At 39.6% G+C, this 20,141-nt stretch overlaps 1 protein-coding gene across 1 annotated transcript; it reads left to right on the top strand.

Moving 5' to 3' along the window:
* alox5a (arachidonate 5-lipoxygenase a) lies at window positions 1-17,022 on the top strand. The gene is made up of 14 exons (XM_054799503.1): window positions 1-336; window positions 3,651-3,849; window positions 3,928-4,009; window positions 4,071-4,193; window positions 5,900-6,006; window positions 6,511-6,683; window positions 8,654-8,800; window positions 8,861-9,064; window positions 9,134-9,220; window positions 12,154-12,332; window positions 12,399-12,520; window positions 12,649-12,749; window positions 15,573-15,743; window positions 16,518-17,022. The coding sequence occupies exons 1-14, from the start codon at window positions 184-186 to the stop codon at window positions 16,695-16,697; spliced, it is 2,028 nt and encodes a 675-aa protein (XP_054655478.1). The 5' UTR covers window positions 1-183; the 3' UTR covers window positions 16,698-17,022.
* Window positions 17,023-20,141: the final 3,119 nt, after the last annotated feature.

The raw sequence follows: 20,141 nt of genomic DNA, 5'->3' as shown, positions 1-20,141 counted from the left end.
ACAAAGTTACACATTCTTGTGTAAGAGAGGTGAGGACATCTGAAGAAGTGGGAAGTCCACCTCGGGCACCTCACCAGTCTGTCAGAACACGCTGATGGGCGACACAGTTACAGCATTGGAACCATTCTCATCCGGAGAGAAAGTGTGGTTGGTTTTTTGTGTTTGCGTGTTTTCAGCCAAAGAATGCCGTCGTCGTACACCGTGACCGTTGCTACAGGCAGCCAGTGGTTTGCAGGCACTGATGACTACGTCTACATCACACTAGTGGGCACGGACAGATGCAGCGAGAGGACTCTGCTGGACAAACCTCTGTACAATGACTTTGAGAGGGGCGCGGTAAGTTACCACCAGAAAATGCGAATGTTTTATCCCTGGTTACCTTAACGGGTGTGCACATTTTTCCATTTACTTGCATGACCACATATTTCTAAATTATTACCCACTTATGGTGAATGTGTTGTGTTTTGTGCAGAAAAAACGGCCTATTTTAGCACAAAAAAAAATGTGTATTGTATATTTGGGGTCAATCCTAGCGGTCATAATAGAGGAACAATATGAGCTGGAAATCTCACGTGAAAAACACAACATAAAGTGACAAGAAATACTTCAATACTGAACAAAGTAAAATGTGTTCTGGACCAACAACTGCGCTCTATTGCTGTCTGGTTTTAGCATATCTAGCGTATTGTGTGGCGATATGGGGAAATAACTGCAAAAGTACACTTCACTCACCAACTGGACTACAGAAAAGGACAGTTAGGATAGTCCACAATGCCGGCCATAGAGAACACACCAACCCTTTATTCCCAAATCAATTATTAAAACTCACTGATCTGTTAAACCTTCAAACAACTAAAATGATGCAGACAACAAACAACCTGCTCCCCAAAAAATGTAATACGATTCTTCTCAACAAGAGAAGAACAAGAAAAATGCCGCTTCCAACACTTATACGTGATTTGAAGGCACAATACAAGCAGTTCATGTTTGCAAAGTACAAGGAAGAAGAGTCCTGAACCACTGAGTACACACAAAGCGAGAGTATGTCTCACCACTCTTGCACTTACTACTAACTCTTCATTCTTTGCAGTACATTGCCTGTTCTCATTCATCATCCAACTATGTTTCTGTCAACTATGAACTTTTTCATCACTTATTATTATATATTTATTATGAGCGCTATAGTGATAATAAACCATGACTCTTATTGTCCCACGTTGCCTTGACATTTTCCTCTGTATTTCAAAATTGGCAAAGAGTACATTTGGAATGCAGGAAGTGAATTGATGTGAAACAATTGATGTGAAACAGAGAGGGGGTAGGATTAAATAAGCTTTGCTTCCTCCTACTTCTTTTTGGGCATGTGCAACTGTGAACCCCCCCCCCCCCCCCCCCCACACACACACACACACACACACTTGGTCTCCTAAGTCCAGTTGTGGTGGAGAACGTAGTTCCGCTTAGTTGCTGGGAACAATTAAGTCAAGAGTTTGGCTTCTCAAAACAATATGCGTTCAAAACAGTAATACATTTGCATCACAAAAATGCCTTCTCGGAAAAGAAATCAGACCTCACAAAACGCTCTGCGTTATGTCTGTCTCCCGCCGTACCCCTGCGCACTGTCGCCTGTGCGTTCACGTGAATGTGACGAAGACACAAATAAGAAACAAGGCGTTTTCTACAAGATTCAGATGGTTGATTGTATGAGACCATGGCTTATTTTGTCTGAGCTGTAGAATAAAGAAAGTTACATTGTGGAATCCTCCTTCCGTTTGTTTGAAAGCACATACAGTCAAACTTGTCTATAGCGGCCACTAGAGGGAGTCTGCAAAAGTGGCCGCTATAGACAGGTGGCCTCTATAGACAGGTTGGCGTCCAGTTTGAATGTTGACCAGTAGAGGAAAAAAGGGAGAAAAAAATAATAATAATAATGTTGACCAGTAGATGGCACTGCGGACTGCTGATAAAAATTGTACAGCACTACTAGGCCTGTTATTATCATGGTTCATGGTTTTAATCCTGAACATGCATGAGTCAAACAGTAGCACATCACATAGTACAATTCACAATTTTGCATGTCCAAAAAGGAGTAGGAAGAAGCAAAGCTTATTTAATCCTACCCCTCATCAGTTTCACATCAGTCGCAATACATTAATTCACCTCTTGTTCTTCCAAGTGTAGTTTGTAGGTCTACATGACAATGTAGTGCAATCACAGCCAAGGTTTTTACTTACTAAAAGGAAGCTAGAGGCTTAATAATAACTGATAACTGATAAAATACTTAAGTTAAGTACAACCGAACTCAGTTTTGCTGCCGCTGCCGCATGCATGCTAGCGTATGTTTTTGTTATTGTAGCGTCGCTGGGAGCTCGCCCTGTTCCCAGCCTACTTTGCGGTAATGTTTTGGTGCAAATGCTCTTAAAGTTACATGTTTGACCAGGAAATAGCAAGCTCAAAAGAAGGCGCCTTTTTTATGTGGAACAACTGACAGTTTGTGTGGATCTTGTGAATGATTGTGACTGAGCTAGGACTCAGTAATTAAAGTCTACACACGACGGCTTCATTGATTGAAAAACAAAACTTTTTCGTGCATGAAGCTTCTACTTGAGTTGGTAATTTGGCCGCTATATGGCTGCTGGCCGCGTTGGACAGGTGACTGCTATACACAGGGTCTATAACTAGGGTCTATGTGAATTTGCTGATTTTTCAGTGGCTGCTATAGGCAGGTGGCCGTTCTATAAAGGTGGCCGCTAAGACAGGTTTGACTGATATATATATATATATATATATACATACATACACACACACACACACACACACATATACATATGTATATATATATATATATATATATATATATATATATATATATATATATATATATATATATACATACATATATATATATATATAATAATGCTTTAAAGGCCAGTATGTTTGAACGCAAGTTCAGTTTTTTGTCATGACTGAGCCAAGCCCCGCCATTGTCATCCCCAAACACACACCAAAGCTTTTCTATTGCTGCTTTTGTAGCCTTCAAAGACACAATGGAGGTTTTGTTGTTCACAGCCTGTTCACACTCCCTCCCTCCTTCCCTCAGGAGGACACAGGAAACGCTATAATGTACTCATATCAAGTTTTCCTACAAAAACACGAGCTCGTCTCTTGTTCCTCTGCCGATCCAAGCATCATGGAATGATCTAACAGCTGCAAGCGTCATCTTTCATCCTTGCTTTAAGGCAATATTACAGTATATACCTGCCTTCAAAAATACTGTCATCTGAAGAGTCATGAGTTAAAACACAAGCAAAATATGTTGGAAAAAGATAAATGATGCCGTTGTGCTGCTGTTTTTAAGTACTTATTTACAAAAACTGTATTGAAAGATCATCTATATGGTAGGAGTGCTCTGCGGTTTTTAAAGACCTACTGCAGAAATGCTCGTCAATGATCCTCTTTATGATAAACGAGTGCTGGTGTTTTTAGGACTTCCTGCAAAAACGCTAGTCAAAGATCTTCTCTAAGACATCCTCTATATGCTTGCTGTTTTTAGGAATGTCCTTGAGACCAAGGTTAGCAGGCATTATCAAGATGCGACAAAATAATTCTCCTTTTGTGGTGTTTTTGTGACGTGACACAATATGCGTCAGGTGGATTCGTACCTGGTGAGCGTGGAGGAGAACCTGGGTGAGCTGGTGCTGGTGAAGCTGGAAAAGAGGAAGTACTGGGTGCACGACGACTGGTACTGCAGGTACATCTCGGTCAAGACTCCAGCCGGCGACAACGTGGAGTTCCCGTGCTACCACTGGCTGGTGGACGACAAGGAAGTGGTGTTGCGCGATGGGCGAGGTAGATCTAGTAGACATAGATAATAAACAACAGCGTGTGATTCCAGTCATTCCATCACTAAGTCATGTTGTGCCTTAGCTTACCTGCCTCAGGATGACAAGACCAGCCTGCTCAAGCAGCACCGGCAAAACGAGCTGGAAACCAGGCGCAAAATCTACAGGTAGTCTCATCATATAAGCTCTTATTGGGTTCTTCTATAACAGCTTTTATGAATATTGTAGATGGACGAAATGGCAGCCAGGCTTCCCAATGAGCATCGATGCAAACAGACACAAGGATTTACCCCGCGACATCCAGTTTGACAGTGAAAAAGGAGTGGATTTCGTGCTGAACTACAGCAAAGCGTATGTATTGTCTCTACAGTAGCCTGTATGAGGACTGAACCAGTTTGTAGATGTGAAAACAACAACCAGAGGAAGTTAGATAAACTGTACAATTCCAGTGACCGCGAAAATGTTTCGTCTCAGTGTAAGTTTACACAAGCAGGGAAACAACACAGTCTCTCTTTTACCTTTACTCGAACTCAATCAAAAATGCACCGAGTGTGAGTGAGCAACGTGTAGGCTGCTTGGTTTGGCCACTCCATCTTGCGGAAGGATACAGTAGCCTGCAGGGGCATGCGATACTGTGCAAAAACTGTGGCACAATTTTCAACTAAATCTGAATCACACAAAATCTGGGGTAGTGTACGACAGGGGTGTCCAAAGTGCGGCCTGGGGGCTGTTTATGGTCTGTGCATGTTTTTTTTTAATTGGCCCTTGGCACATTGTAAAAATATGATTCAACTAGACGATGAAAAAACAACAGTAAATGGAAAACAAGAGCAGTAATTTTACAAGAATAAAGATGAAATATTAAGAGAGTGAAGTCATAATATTAAAAGAAAAAGATAGCAAAAAGTTGAAATATTAAAGACTAAAATATGTTCTTTTTTTAAGTCCTAATATTATGAGAAACAAAACAAAACAAAGAATAACATTTTTGGTTGGGTAAAAGTTATAATAAAAAGTCAAAATATTAAAAGAATGAAGGCATAGTATTACAAGCAAAAATGTATGAGAAGAAAGTTAAAATATTTTTTTTAAATAATTAAAAAAAAAAGCAAAAACAAGCAAAAAAGTACAACCTAAGTTTCTATGAATGATACACTTGGTCACCAATAAACACAAAGCTCATTTGGCGCTTTTCCACCTCCAAGGCCCTCAAAGCGCTTTGACACTGCTAGCACATTTAGCCACTGATGACGCAGCATCGGGAGCAACTGGGGGTTCAGTAGGATACTTTGACACGATCATGGGAGGACGGATGATCGAACCCGCAACCTTCAGGTTGGGAGACGACCACACTACCACGTGAGCCATGCCGCCCATATTTAAATAGAAAAAATGTCTTTGCATTTCTACATGGGTTTATATTTTCTAAATATGCGGCCCTCAGGGGGGAAAGATGTGGACACCCTCGGTGTGAGAAAACCAAGGCAACATTTTGGAAAAAAATTTCCATGTAAACCGAAACATACGAAAACTGGGGCACACGAAAACTGAGACAAAACCATGGCAAAATTTTGGCAAAAATGTTCCACGAAAACAAAATCATTCAAAAACTGCGAGTACAAAAACCAAGTCTACAAAAACTGAGGCAAAATTTTGGTGAAGGTTTTTGACGAAAACCGAATCATACAAAAACTGACTGCACAGGCAAAGCAATATTTTATGAACCCATTTCTGAGTTTTCCGTCATTTTGCAACTTGGAGCAGCATATTTACCAAAAAGTTTCTTTTTCCCCAGCTGTGTTAGGAGCCAAGAGCAGCAAAAAGACAAACTGATGTGTCTAAATGAGAATATATCGATGTTTTAGAGCAAAGGTGTAGAAAGTGCAGCCATTTTTGAACTGTAGCTTGTCTTTTTTATTGGCTGGCCATCAGTATATTCTAAAAATAAAATCAATGATAAATGAGACATAATTTTAGATATGAAAGTCATTTGCAAACATGGATGTGTTAAGTTGTGATGCACTTGAAGTGAACTAATAATCAACATGACTTTGCAGAATCGAGAACCTGTTTGTGAACCACTTCATGCACATGTTCCAGTCGTCCTGGAGTGACTTCGCAGATTTTGAGAGGATCTTTCTCAGAATCAAAAACACCATCTCAGGTCAGCCTTAAGTATTTGATTATGCATTTGAGTAGGGCCTGAACACAGAGAAACCTCATGGAATGCTTATTAACCCGGCAAATTAACGTTCTCCAAAAAAAAAAAATCATCCAACTTTGCGAGCACATGTACTCCAACACTAATTTACATATTAGGGACAAGAACTCCGGGAATGCATTACGCATGAAAAACAATAAACCTATGCTGTGAGGTGTACTGGTAGTCGGCTATTTCAGTTTCCAGAGGTGCTACGTGAACGTACTCCTCCCGGGGAATTTGCCCGATCGCCACCTGAATCGAACCTTGTATACCAGACAGATGGCTGACGATAAACTGCTAAATTTGTGAGGTTTCAGTGTCAGGTGTGGGACTAGCTTGGAGCTGTAGTGTGCTGATACCCCTTGAAACTTGAAAGCACCGCTCAGAGGGGTAAAAAAAAATCTCAGCACATGCCAGCAGTGCGTCCAACTGACACATTATTGTTGTGTTTCCCTTTTACCGCAGAGTATGTGATGCAACACTGGAAAGAAGATTTCATGTTTGGCTACCAATTCCTGAATGGCTGCAATCCTGTTGTCATTAAAAAATGCACAAAACTTCCTGATAAGTTTCCTGTCACCAATGAGATGGTTGCTATCAGCCTGGAGAGAGATTTGACTCTGGAAGAGGAAGTAGAGGTAAACTAACTGCGATCATATGCCGACTGTGCTCATGCTGATTATTTTGGCTGGATTAACACTGCGGGTCCAAGTGCCTACTTCTGATTTAGTGCCTATTTACAACATTTATTGATTAGTCTATTTACATGCACAGTAGATGCTTGCTTTTTGTGAGCGTTACGTTACAGCACCACCGGCGAGTAACTAAAACGGCCATGAAAATGTCTATTTTTGACACACGGCTTACTCCCACCCCTCCAAAAGATCAACATTTGCATTAAAAGTGACTGTTGTAATTATTAGATTAGATTAAGTTTTAACGTGTCTTAATGTTGCTAGAAATGGAAGTGGAGCCACCAAACTAAGTTTCGTTGTATAGTGTGTGCAATGACAATAAACATCAATCCACTAGAAACATAACAATGAAAAAACATGTCTTCACCCTCAGTCCGATTAATAATACACAATAAATAAATAATGCAAAGCCCCTTCAATAATAACACGTCTCTTCCAAGCACAGATACTGTAAGTAAATAGAAGTATTTGTCACATGAGTGCAATGAAAATGCTGTTTTAGCCTGGAAAAGTAAGCAATCCCATACTCAAATCGTACAACATTTCAGACTGAGCTTAGTGCTGTCAAGACTCCAGGAGCAACATAACATTTCAAAGTAATCAAGTTAGAAAGCATAAAAGTTACCATACTCGCCTGTTGATCTGGCTGCTCAAGCATGGATTCCGATTGCAACAACACATGATCGATCGGGTAAAACGAACCTCATGACGGTCTACACCCAGATCACGTTCCCAATTAGTGGGTAAACAACCCAACGCTCGTCAACTCTGCTTGCACCCTTCTTGAAATTAATCCAAAAGATGTTCCAAATGCCGGCTAGCCAGCTAGCATACTCGCCTCTGTTGGTCTGGTAAATTCTGCACCCTTCTTGAAATTAATCCAAACACGTTCCAAAATTTCGCTGTTCAAACGCCGGCCAACCATCCGGCTAGCGAGCTAGCTAGCGCCGGCTAGCTTGATCAACCATCTATCCCTCTACTCTATTTTTCTATGTCAACACAACCAGTTGTGTTCACACCGGCTCAGCGCAGGTGTGATTTTTGTTGGGTCCTTGATTTTTGTGTTCCATAATGCTCAGGATCTTTAAAAAAATGTAGAATGACTGATTTACTGCACCCAACCTCAGCAGCAATGGCACGCTGCGAGAGGCCTTGCTTATGCAGCTCCACAATCCGACCACGTTCAAAAAGAGAAAGCTTCTTAGCTTTAGCCATCAGGAGGGCATGACAGTGTGAATGCCTGACAGAAAATGAACAGTTTGAGCAGATTTTGGCTTTTATAGCCTGTGGTCTTAAACTTTTGATCAGCTGATAAACAACCTATTTTAGTTTTTTTTGTTTTTGTTTAAAGTTCCAAATGTTTTTTGTCTCACTCACCCTTCCTGCTTTAGCATATTGTAGCTCTACTTAAAACCTCATTAACATCCAAATGTGCAAAATGCAAATTCTAGCAATTTTGCAACTGGTCTTAAGATTTTGATCAGGAGTGTATTTATAGATAAACTTTTATTTATTTATTTATTTATTTTTTTTTTACACATTTACATTGGCTGAACACGTCACTGAAAAAATGGTCAATGGTGAAACACACCCTAATCAAATATTGCATGTTATTACATCACAATACGTATTCCAGTGTCTTTTCTACACTGCCAACATTAAATCCCGTGCCCAAACCTAATGGCAGTGTTTTGGCAGCATAGATTTGAGAGGTGCGACAAAAAACAGACCATTTGGCTAATGTCTACTGGATTTTATGCGTATACGAGACAGATGCAAGAAGCCAATGCTGAGATTTGCCTCGCTCGGCTACACCAGTTCAGTCTCGTAATCGTTTCAGTGGTGCCCCCTACTGGCGGTAGCCTATACATTTAATAAGAATTAAAGCTATTGTTGTGAAAATGTGGTTCCAGGCAGGTAACATCTACATAGCGGACTATGAAGTGCTGGATGGCATCAAACCCAACTGTACAGATCCATGCACCCTGCAGTACCTGGCGGCCCCCATCTGTCTTCTTTACAAGAACACGCAGAAGAAAATCCTTCCCATCGCCATACAGGTACGTCACTCAACCACACCAGCAAGCTTTTTATGAAAATCTTACCTCCTCTCCTTCCAGTTGGGTCAGACTCCAGGTGAGGACAACCCCATCTTCCTGCCCACAGATGCTCAGCACGACTGGCTGCTGGCGAAGATCTGGGTGCGCTCGGCCGACTTCCAGCACCACCAGACGGTCACGCACCTGCTCAGGACGCATCTGATCTCAGAGATGTTTGCCATCGCCATGTTCAGGCAGCTCCCCGCCGTCCACCCGGTGTTTAAGGTAGCACTACTATTGGTTCATTCATCAGCAAACTGACTGGCACCTGACTTAAGTGGCGGTCCTTCACAGCTCCTCATTCCACACGTGCGTTTCACCATCGCTATCAACACCAAGGCCAGAGAACAGCTCATCTGTGAGTGCGGCATCTTTGACAAGGTGAGGGAAGAAGTGGAGTCTCGGAATAATCAACTTAACCAAAGTCTCCTCCATCTCATACGAGGTCCAAACATTTCCCAGCGAGGACCACAGAGTGAAAAATGAAAGGATGCGAGGGCTACTTGGATAGTTTGTAAAGCGACACATATGATATGCTAAGAATTTTATTCCCCTAATATTTTGACTTTAATCCCACAATTTTATAACATTTTCCCCCCACCCAATTATTATTTTTTTAACTTTATACTTCATTTTGTTTAGTTTCTTTCTCATAATTATACAACATAAAAAATGACATATTTTTCCTCTAATATTTCAACTCTATGCTACTAAAATGACAATTTTCCCCTCACAATATTGTGAGTTTATTCTCATAAAACTGACTATTTTTCCTGTTACACTGCAACTTTATTTTTACTTTATTCTTTTTTTCCCCTCACAATTATGACTTTCCTCCCATAGTATTTTGACTTTGTTTGTAACATTGTAATTTTTTTCGCAACCTAATTTTCCAAAAATGACTATTTTATTCATTGTTTTGTTTGCCTTTCATAATATTACGACTTTTAAAAAATAGCGTCTTCATTCAATATTTCAACTCTATGCTACTAAATGTTCTATTTCCTCTTAATACTACGATGTTATGCTAAAATACTTTTTCTCATTAGATTGCAACTTCTTTTCTCTTAATATTTTGACTGTATTCTTGTAAAATGACTGCTGATTTTTCCATTTTTGCTGTTATTTTTTTTGTTTTCTTGTTAAATGATATTTTGAGAATGTGCCACGAGCCAATAACAAACAGCCGTGGGCTGCAACTGGCCCCCGGGCCACATTTTGGGCACCACACAGACGATGCGTGTATCGAAACGAATGCTAACATACTACATACTACACTGATGTAAATGCAAACGTATACAGTTTTAAACTTATTTGTGTTGCGCACGGCATGCTGGGAAGCCCTCACACACACTCCCTAACAGGAATTTACCCAGCATGCCTTTCGGGAGATAAGTCAGTATAAAATCGTACCCTTTTGCATGTATATTAGTGTCTAGGCCAGGGGTGTCCAAACTTTTTGGCACCAGGGCCGCATACTGAAAAATCAAAGGAAGCGGGGCATTTTTACATTTTTTTAAACCAACATATGAACATATGCTGAGACGTTTTTTATATTTAAAGAAAAAAACATCCTGCATCTCAGGATCTTTGTGTTATCGGTGACAAGCATATTATTAGTACGATTGAACTTTTTCTCCTTATGTTACGCTTTCTTGCTCATTTTTCTATTATTGCTGTTTTTATTAGATTTTTTTACAAATATTTTAAACTTTTTAAAATTTTAACTTTGTTATCATAATATCATAACTTACCTAGGGATGTCCAATAATATCGGCCAACGATATCGGGCCGATAATGGCATAAAAATCTGATATCGGACAACAGTGGTATCGTTTTTTTTTCCCTACAATGAAAGCCGATACAAAGCTTTTAGCGCCAACGTTGCAAATTTGGAAGAATGCTGAACTTGCGACATCATGTAGTTCATACTGTACTGCTCACAAGTCTGTGAGGGTGAAGTAATTATTTATTTAGCAAGCAGAGTAACATTGAACTTACCAACAGCATAGAAATCGTGGGGGCGTTAGCATTCCACGTACGAGTCTTACTCGCTGTTTTTACAAACAGAGCTAAAAAAAACAAATCACGGAGCAACGTAATAGGAAGATAACAGACAAAACACTACCAAGGAATAATGCTGAATAACCAACAAGTATGTGAGCCCTAAACATGTAACTTAGTAGCCATTTACAGCTATAGCAAAGCATGCTGGGAAACAGGAAGCGCTGTTGTCAAAACCATATACATAGACGCCGCATCAGGCGCTGAGCCGTACGTGACTGTCGCTGCCATATTGGATGTGGCAAGGCTGCACTGTAATTGAATACAAATAAATGTACTTACTTCATAAAGCGCCTTTCTACAAAGAAATTTAAGTTAATGTACACACACACACACATATATATATATATATATATTTATATATATATATATATATATATATATATATATATATACAGTATATATATATATATATATATATATATTTATATATATATATATATATATATATTTATATATATATACATACATACACACACACGCACACACACACACACACACATATATCCACTATATACTGTATATATAGTAGCTTTAATGCAATAAAATAAAAATATAAAATAAGAACATGAAATTTATCATCAAAATAATAACCAGCTAAATTCATGTATTTTAAGCAATTTTAACAAAAAATAAATGAAATCTTTCCAAAAATACCATAAACCAAGGCACAAGAAAACAAATGTGTTCTTATATAAAATATGTAACACATGAATGAGCTACTCAGAGTTGGGTGGACGAGCCAACAAAACAACTGTACTCATTTAAGAGTACTGTTGCTTTACAGCAATTTTACTAAAAAAAAATGATATGTGATGTTAGACATAGCGTTACCGGTTGATATCGGAATTGGAAATTGAGAGTTGGACAATATCGGTTATCGGCAAAAAGGGACATCCTTACTTTTACCTAAACTAAATGTCCTAAAATTGCAACTTTATTCTTTGCTTTGTTTCTCAAAATATTTCAATGGTTAAAAAAAATGTAGTTTTTAGTCTTTAATATTTCAGCTTTGTTATTTTTTTCTTTTTATATTATGACTTTATTCTCCTAATATGTTGTCTTTATTCTTCTAAAATTACTGCTTTTTTCCATTTTTGCTGTTGTTTTGTAGGCCGCGTGATGCGGTTACACTGTGCGTCCTGATGTGTTACTTGTGTTATTTTTGCTTGCACCGTGCGTGAAGGAGTGGTCTGGTTTGATGAGCTCCTGTTGGTTTGTGCTAGAGTGTGTTTTCTCCCGTCGTCAAGGCAAACGCCACGGGTGGAGGAGGTCATGTTCAGCTGGTTCAGAAGGCCATGAAGTCTCTGACCTTCAGGTCTCTCTGCTTCCCTGATATGATCAAAGCTCGTGGCGTGGACAACAGGCAGGAGCTGCCCACCTACTTTTACAGGGACGATGGCTCCAAAGTGTGGGAGGCCACCAAGAGGTGAGGACAGTACTGATCCACGCTACAAGTGTACTCGACGAGTACTTGACTTGTGTCTTCCGACAGCTTTGTCTCCGACGTGGTCACCATTTACTACACCAGTGATGAGAAGGTGCAAGGAGACGAGGAAATCCAGGCTTTTGTGAAAGATGTTTTCAACTTCGGCATGCAGGGCTTTGATTCCTGTGGTAAGAATCCAAGCATGCAAGCGTCGATGTGAGGAAACAAGCTTCCTGTGTTTCATCACGCTGTCTGGAAGCGTTACACAAGCTAACACGGCGTGTTTGTCAATTCTATCTGTTGACAAACTGCACAGAGTTCCCCAAGACGCTGAAATCGCGCAACGAGCTGACAGAGTTCTTGACCGTCATCGTGTTCACGGCTTCAGCCCAACATGCCGCCGTCAACTTTGGACAAGTACGTAACAACACAAGAAAAAAAAACAACTGCAAAACATCTCCTCTTAATCACTTCATTTTCTAATCGTCATAATAAGGAAGTTAACCACATTTAAATTGCCTAATGACAGTTGTTTCTGTAAAAGGAGAAATTAAGACAGAAGTATAAATACACAGACAGCTTTGTCATTGTAGAAATTACAACAAAATAAATCCTAAATAATAATTAAAAAATAATAATAATCATTAATAATAATAATAATAATAATAACAATAATTATTATTATTGCATCATTACAAGTGGTTTATCAAATACTGGACAATTTGTTTTTAATTAATTGAAAAATATGATATCCATGAAATAATATGTAATGATAATACATTATTTAAAAAATCACTTTTCATTAAAACATCTCTAATAAATAAATAATCAAATAGGCTTTAATTATAATAATCACATGTTTATCATTATTATTATATTATTATCATTATCACTACAGTAATTCATCAAATACTGGACTATTTAAAAAAAATAAAGTTTATTATTATATTATTGAAAAGCGATGTAATGATCATACACCATTTTTTAATTGATTTTTCATTTAAAAAAAACCTAATAATAATAATAATAATAATAATAATAATAATGTTATTACAAGTGGTTTATCAAATACTGGACAATTAAAAAAAATATTTTCATTGATTATTATATTAATGAAATGATATGTAATAATAATAATAATAATACATTATTTTTTAATTCATTTTCCATTTAAAAAAATCTCAAATAATAGATAGCCATTAATAGTAATCATCATCATCATCATCATCATCACCATCATCATCACATGATTACCATTATTATTATTACAAGTAGTTTTTATTACAAAACTAGAAAATGTTTGAAAAATTCATTTTCATTGACAAATAATTGATTATTTATTATGTTAATAAAAATATGTAATCATCCATTTTTAATGTACTTTTTATTTTTTTAAAATTGTGCTACAGAAAAAAAAAATCATACTTATAAGTGGGTGATGTATTAGTAACAAAATGATGCCACATCATTTGATAGAAATGAAAATGATCACCCTATAGAGGGGGGAAATCAAAGACACCCCAAAAATGAAAGTGAAAAAATGATGCAGCACACTGGTCCATTTTGCTAAAGTGTCATTGTAGCAACTCAAAATGATTCTCTATAGTTTGTGTGGCCCCCACGTGCTTGTACGCATGCCTGACAACGTCGGGGCATGCTCCTAATGAGACCACGGATGGTGTCCTGGGGGATCTCCTCCCAGATCTGGACCAGGGCATCCATGAGCTCCTGGACAGTCTAAGGAGCAACCTGGCGGCGCCGGATGGACCTAAACATAATGTCCCAGAGGCGTTCTATTGGGTTTAGGTCAGGTGAACGTGGGGGCCAGTCAATGGTATCAATTCCTTCATCCTCCAGGAACTACCTGCATACACTAGCCACATGAGGTCGGGCATTGTCGTGGACCAGGAGGAACCCAGGTCCCACTGCACCAGCGTAGGTTCTGACAATGGGTCCAAGGATTTCATCCCGATACCTAATAGCAGTCAGGGTGCCGTTATCTAACCTGTAGAGGTCTGTGCGTCCTTCCAGGGATATGCCTCCCCAGACCATCACTGACCCACCACCAAAGCGGTCATGCTGAATGATGTTGCAGGCAGCATAACGTTCTCCACGGCATCTCCAGACCCTTTCACGTCTGTCGCATGTGCTCAGGTTGAACTTGCTCTCATCAGTGAGGAGCACAGGGCACCAGTGGTGTAGTTGCCAATTCTGGTGGTCTCTGGCAAATGCCAATCGAGCTCTACGGTGCTGGGCAGTGAGCACAGGGCCCACTACAGGACGTCGGGCCCTCAGGCCACCCTAATGGAGCCTGTTTCTGATTGTTTGGTCAGAAACATTCACACCAGTGGCCTGCTGGAGGTCATTTTGTAGGGCTCTGGCAGTGCTCATCCTGTTCCTCCTTGCACAAAGGAGCAGATACCGATCCTGCTGAGGGTTGAAGGACCTTCCAGGTCCAGGTACTGCAGTGATGCCCTGGTCCAGATCTGGGAGGAGATCCCCCAGGACACCATCCGTAGTCTCATTAGGAGCATGCCGCGACGTTGTCAGGCATGCGTACAAGCACGTGGGGGCCACACAAACTATAGAGAATCATTTTGAGTTGCTACAATGACATTTTAGCAAAATGGACCAGTCTGCTGCATCATTTTTTCACTTTCATTTTTGGGGTGTCTTTGATTTCCCCCCTCTATAGGGTGATCATTTTCATTTCTATCAAATGATGTGGCATCATTTTGTTACTAATACATCACCCACTTATTGTCAGGAAAGATATTCAAGATCATTTTTCCCCCAGTTTAGATCTGATGTGTTTTTGAAGTGTTCCTCTAATTTTTTGAGCAGTGTATATTTACTGTATTTCAAACCAAAGCTTTGTATTATTGTTAATATGAAAATCATTTTTTTTTTTTTACATTGTGTCTGTTTACTCAATTTTTCCCATTTTTGCAGTATGCTAGTGCTTAATTTTATTTTTACAAACGTGCCGCGGGCGAATAATAAACGAGTCACGGGAGGCAGTTTGGACACCCCCTGGTGTATATTGTACACAGTAGCAGTCAAAAGTTTGGACACACTGGCTCATTCAGTTGCATGAGAAAGTGTCTCCAAACTTTTCACTGCTGCTGCGTAGTAAACGTGTTGTCTTTGACATTACGTGAAAGTTATGATGAAGTGCCAGAAAGAGGACATTTTTGCTACGTTATACGAATACTCATTCATTTATCCTGCATGCTCAAGTACGACTGGTGTTCCTGGATTCCCAACGCTCCGTCCACCATGCGGAGGCCTCCCCCACACAAGAAGGGCTTGGCAAACGTGACCCTAATCATCGACAGCCTCCCTGACCGAGGACGCTCCAGCTGGCACCTGGGGGCCGTGTGGGCCCTCAGTCAGTACCAAGAGAATGAGGTGAGGTTAAAAAGTTACCTTTAAACTAGGGGTGCACGGTTAATTATCGGTCGAATAATTATCGGGCCTGTATGAGGGATATGATGTCATACCGATAAATCTGATAACATTAAAAATAGCTCAGATAACCGATAAGTAAAAAAAACAAAACACTCCAATGAGGCGAAATTACCCGAGCAAATCAAACACTCCTTTTTTCTCCTGCCTGTGATGTTAACGGCCTGTCATAACTTCCCCTTACCTCACTTGTAAATTAAACATTCACTTTCCGAGGAAGGAAGTTGTACCGAATGGCCCGCGATTAGGGGGAAAAAAAACCATTGAGCACACAAAAAACCTTATTAGCTACCTGAAACGCCAGCGCTGCAGTGTTTGAAAAGTGAAAATGTTTGCCAGAGGCCTCCATGCTGTCACACCGGCTGCTCGGAGTGTGTGCCTGAATACAGTGCACCTTGCTGGGCCACAACAGGTGGCTCCCGCCGCTCTATACTCTGGTTCTCCTGATAGTAGTGATGTGGTAGTAATGTCATGATATTTAGGACAAATCAACAGGTGCAGTCGGTTAAATCCTAATTTGTTCAAGCCCTTCTTACCATATATATATAAATAATGTATTATTACTTATATCATTTATTATAATATATTTAATCTAAAAAAGTTATCAGTTATCGGTACCATGAGAAACAGAAATTTCTCGATATCGGCTTGGAAAAAAAGATGCATCTCTACTTTAAATGTTCCTCCATACTTCAACATGTTCTCCTCCGCTGATAGTTGTACTTGGGAATGTACCCTGATGAGCACTTCATCGAGAAGCCAGTGAAGGCGGCCATGGAGAAGTTTAGGAAGACTCTGGCAGAGATCAGCAGCGCCATCAAGAGGAGGAACGAGGGAAAGAAACTGCCGTATTATAACATGTCCCCTGACAAAATCCCCAACAGTGTTGCTGTTTGAGAGACTCCATGGTCATTGGACTGTGGCTTTTTTTTCATGAATAAAGACTCCGTTTCTTGTCCTTTGGCATCTTTTTCCTAAATTTGACCCTGGAAGTTGTTCAGTTTTAGTAGTACAAAAGAAAAAGAAAAAGTCATGTTTCTTGAGGTTTGCTTTTTAATCGTCTGTGAATAAAGTTTAAATGTCAGTGCATGTAGTTGTTCTTTTACAAGAACAGACACAATCGTATTAAACTCTTCATACTTACTATGTTGGTGTGTGAAAAAAATAAAATCATTAGCCTATACTGTACAGGGTACATGTATGCTTGCATTTTATAAATGCATTTTTGTAGACTTTTTCCTTGTAAATGTATTATTTTTTTGCTCATAACTTTACTTTTTTGTCTTGTTTTTCTTGCAATATTAAAACACTCAAGTTTATTTGTATTTTTTTTCCCCCAGCTAATAATACATCTTTTATCTCATAATAATCTGACTTTGCTGATGGGAAAAAGTATTTTTTCATGTAATAGTGTGACTTTTTTTGTACTAATACAACTTTCATCTCTTATTTAAATGAATCCAGTGACAAGGAAGAAAGTACCGTCTCAATTTTATGATGTTGGTCTCCAAAAATGACACTGTATGTCTCTTTATATTACGACTTTTTGTGTACCATTAGGACTCTGAAATTTTTGTCTGAATACTTTTTTCTAAAATGCTCTGGTACTATCCATCCATCCTCTATGCCGCTTGTCCTCACTACGGTTGCGGGGGTATGCTGGAGCCTATCCTAGCTGACTTTGTGAGAGAGAGGGTACAGGCTCTGGTACTAATATTCTTTCATTTCAAATGAGTCATTTTTTGTGTTTTGTGTTTTGTGTTGCACCTCTGCAAACACGTACACTTAGCACAGTGCGTCATATATGTTCAGTCGTTGCCATTAATAAATGAGGATTTGATGAGATAACTTCATCATTCATCACACTTCCAAGCACGGCATCAATAGAAGTGGCATCACATGGATGACGTGTGTGCAAGAATTGCAAGCTGAGCCCACATGCTTGCCAGCATCATGACTCAGATTGTCATCATGAGTCATAATTTGACTTCAGTGAAGCCATGCGTCACAACACGGTCAGCCTGCAAAATGTCACTCACACAAAAGACGCAAACAGCCGTGGCGGCTCCATCATAGCAAACACTGGCACTTGTTACTCTTAAAAACGCTCAAACTACAAAGAAGCTTGTCTCTTGCTTTCTCTCCTTTCATACTTTTTCTCAAATTATACTGTACTTTTTTTCTGAATTTCTATATACAATATATTCTCTTAATTCCTTTAAAGTTTTCCATTTCTGCGACAGTTTGTTCTGCAATAGGGCCGCACTGTGGCCAAGTGGTTAGCATGTTGGCCACACAGCCAGGTGATCGGGAAGACCTCGGTTTGAATCTCCGCTTGGGCATCTCTGAGTGGAGTTTGCTTGTTCTCTGGTTCTTGTACTCTGGTTTCCTCCCACATTCCAAAAACATGCATGTTCGGTTCATTGGGGACTCCAAATTGTTCATAGGTATGAATGTGAGTGTGAAAGATTGTTTGTCTATATGTGATATTGGCTTGCAGGGTGTACCCTGCCTCTCGCCCAAAGTCAGCTGGGATAGGCTCCAGCATACCCCCGTGAGCATAATGGGGATTAAGTGATATAGAAAATGGATGAATGGATGATTGTTCTGCAATAATACACTTTTATGGCTTGGACGGGGGAAATAAAATAACATTTTTCATGTCCCAATACAACTTATTTTCAAGGGAAAATCCACTCCTTTGCGAGGTACAATTTAATAAAACTTGCATGCAAGGAGACAAATCAATTTATGAGAAAATGTCTATCTTCTACAGAAAGTGATGTTATTATATAGGATGCACATGCAGTATGAGCGTGCAGGGGTGATCTAAAATGACAGGCTTAAGCGTTCTCTCGTGCCCAAATGCCCACAGCAATTTGAATCAGGTGATAAGCATGTGGGGGACTTGCTTTGGAGACAAGAGGCCTCTATCCTCAAGCAGATAATCATAGCAAGTCAGTGTGACCTTAACGTGTATCTTAGCAGAAATACATTCAGGTATGTATGTTAGAGCATAATTAGAACTCATATTAGTCAAATCAAATGGAATAATAAACCATATTTTCCGGGCACTTATCTATGAAAGAAATAGTTCAGATTTTTTTTACATGAAGTTGCATGGCATCCCCATCAGCAGTGTAGTACATAAACAGAGACTTACAACCCCGAACAATCCCAAACAATATGTGTTCAAAAGAGTAATACGTTTGCATCACAAACATGCCCAAACTCACAAATCGCTCAGCGTTACATTTGTCTCCCGCCATGTCCCTGTGGACTGTCACCTCTCTAGTTGTGTATATGTGATGAAGATGCTCGCATCTTCCTGCGTGACAAAGGCCATCTTGTTTTAATGTGTGTTCAACAGCGGAATACACAGGCGCAGGGATACGGCGGGAGACAAATATGACGCAGAGTGATTTGTGAGGTCTGATTTTTTCCAGGAGGCACTTTTGTGATGCAAATGTATTACTCTTTTGAACACGTATTGTTTTGAGAAGCCAAACTATTTACTTAAGTGGCCCCAGCAACGAAGCGGAACTACGTTCCCTGTGACGGAAATCCGGCCAGAACTAGACTCATGGCACCAAGTGGGGGGGGACGTCACAGTTGATGTAGTACACTGCTGATGGGGATGTCATAAATCTCACATTAAAAATATACAACATAAAGTGGCGATAAATACCTCAATATTGAATGATCGCGCGATCAAAAAAATCACTATAAACTTTCTATTGCTCTCTGGTATTACCATATCTAACTTACTGTGTGGAGATATGGGGAAATAACTATAAAAGTACACTTCACTCTCTAAAGGTATTAAAAAAAAAAGATCAGTTAGGGTAATCCATAACGCTTCATATGGAAAACATACAAATCCTCTATTTCTAAAATCACAATGATTAAAATTTGATGATCTAGTTATCCATCCATCCATCCATTTTCTATGCCGCTTCTCCTCACCAGGGGCGCGGGGGTATGCTGGAGCCCATCTCCGCTGACTTGGGGCGAGAGGCGGGGTACACCCTGGGCTGGTCGCCAGCCAATCGTAAATGATCTAGTTAATTTGCTAAAATTATGCACAAAGCAAACAATAATCTACTACCCAAAAATGTCATACAATACTTCTCAACAAGAGAGAAGAAATATGACCTTAGAGAAAAATTAAACTTCAAACATTTTCACGCGAGAACAACGCTAAAAACCTTCAGCATCTCAGTATGTGGAATCAAAATATGGAACGGATCGAGCAAGGAAGTCAAACAGAGCACCAACATGAGCGATTTCAAGAAACAATACAAGCAGTTGATGTACAACAGTTGATGCCCCACATTCCAA

Source organism: Dunckerocampus dactyliophorus, chromosome 14, assembly GCF_027744805.1.
Source record: "Dunckerocampus dactyliophorus isolate RoL2022-P2 chromosome 14, RoL_Ddac_1.1, whole genome shotgun sequence".
Taxonomy (NCBI): domain Eukaryota; kingdom Metazoa; phylum Chordata; class Actinopteri; order Syngnathiformes; family Syngnathidae; genus Dunckerocampus; species Dunckerocampus dactyliophorus.
Note: the sequence above shows the minus strand (reverse complement) of the source record. Positions and strands in the feature narration are given on the sequence as shown.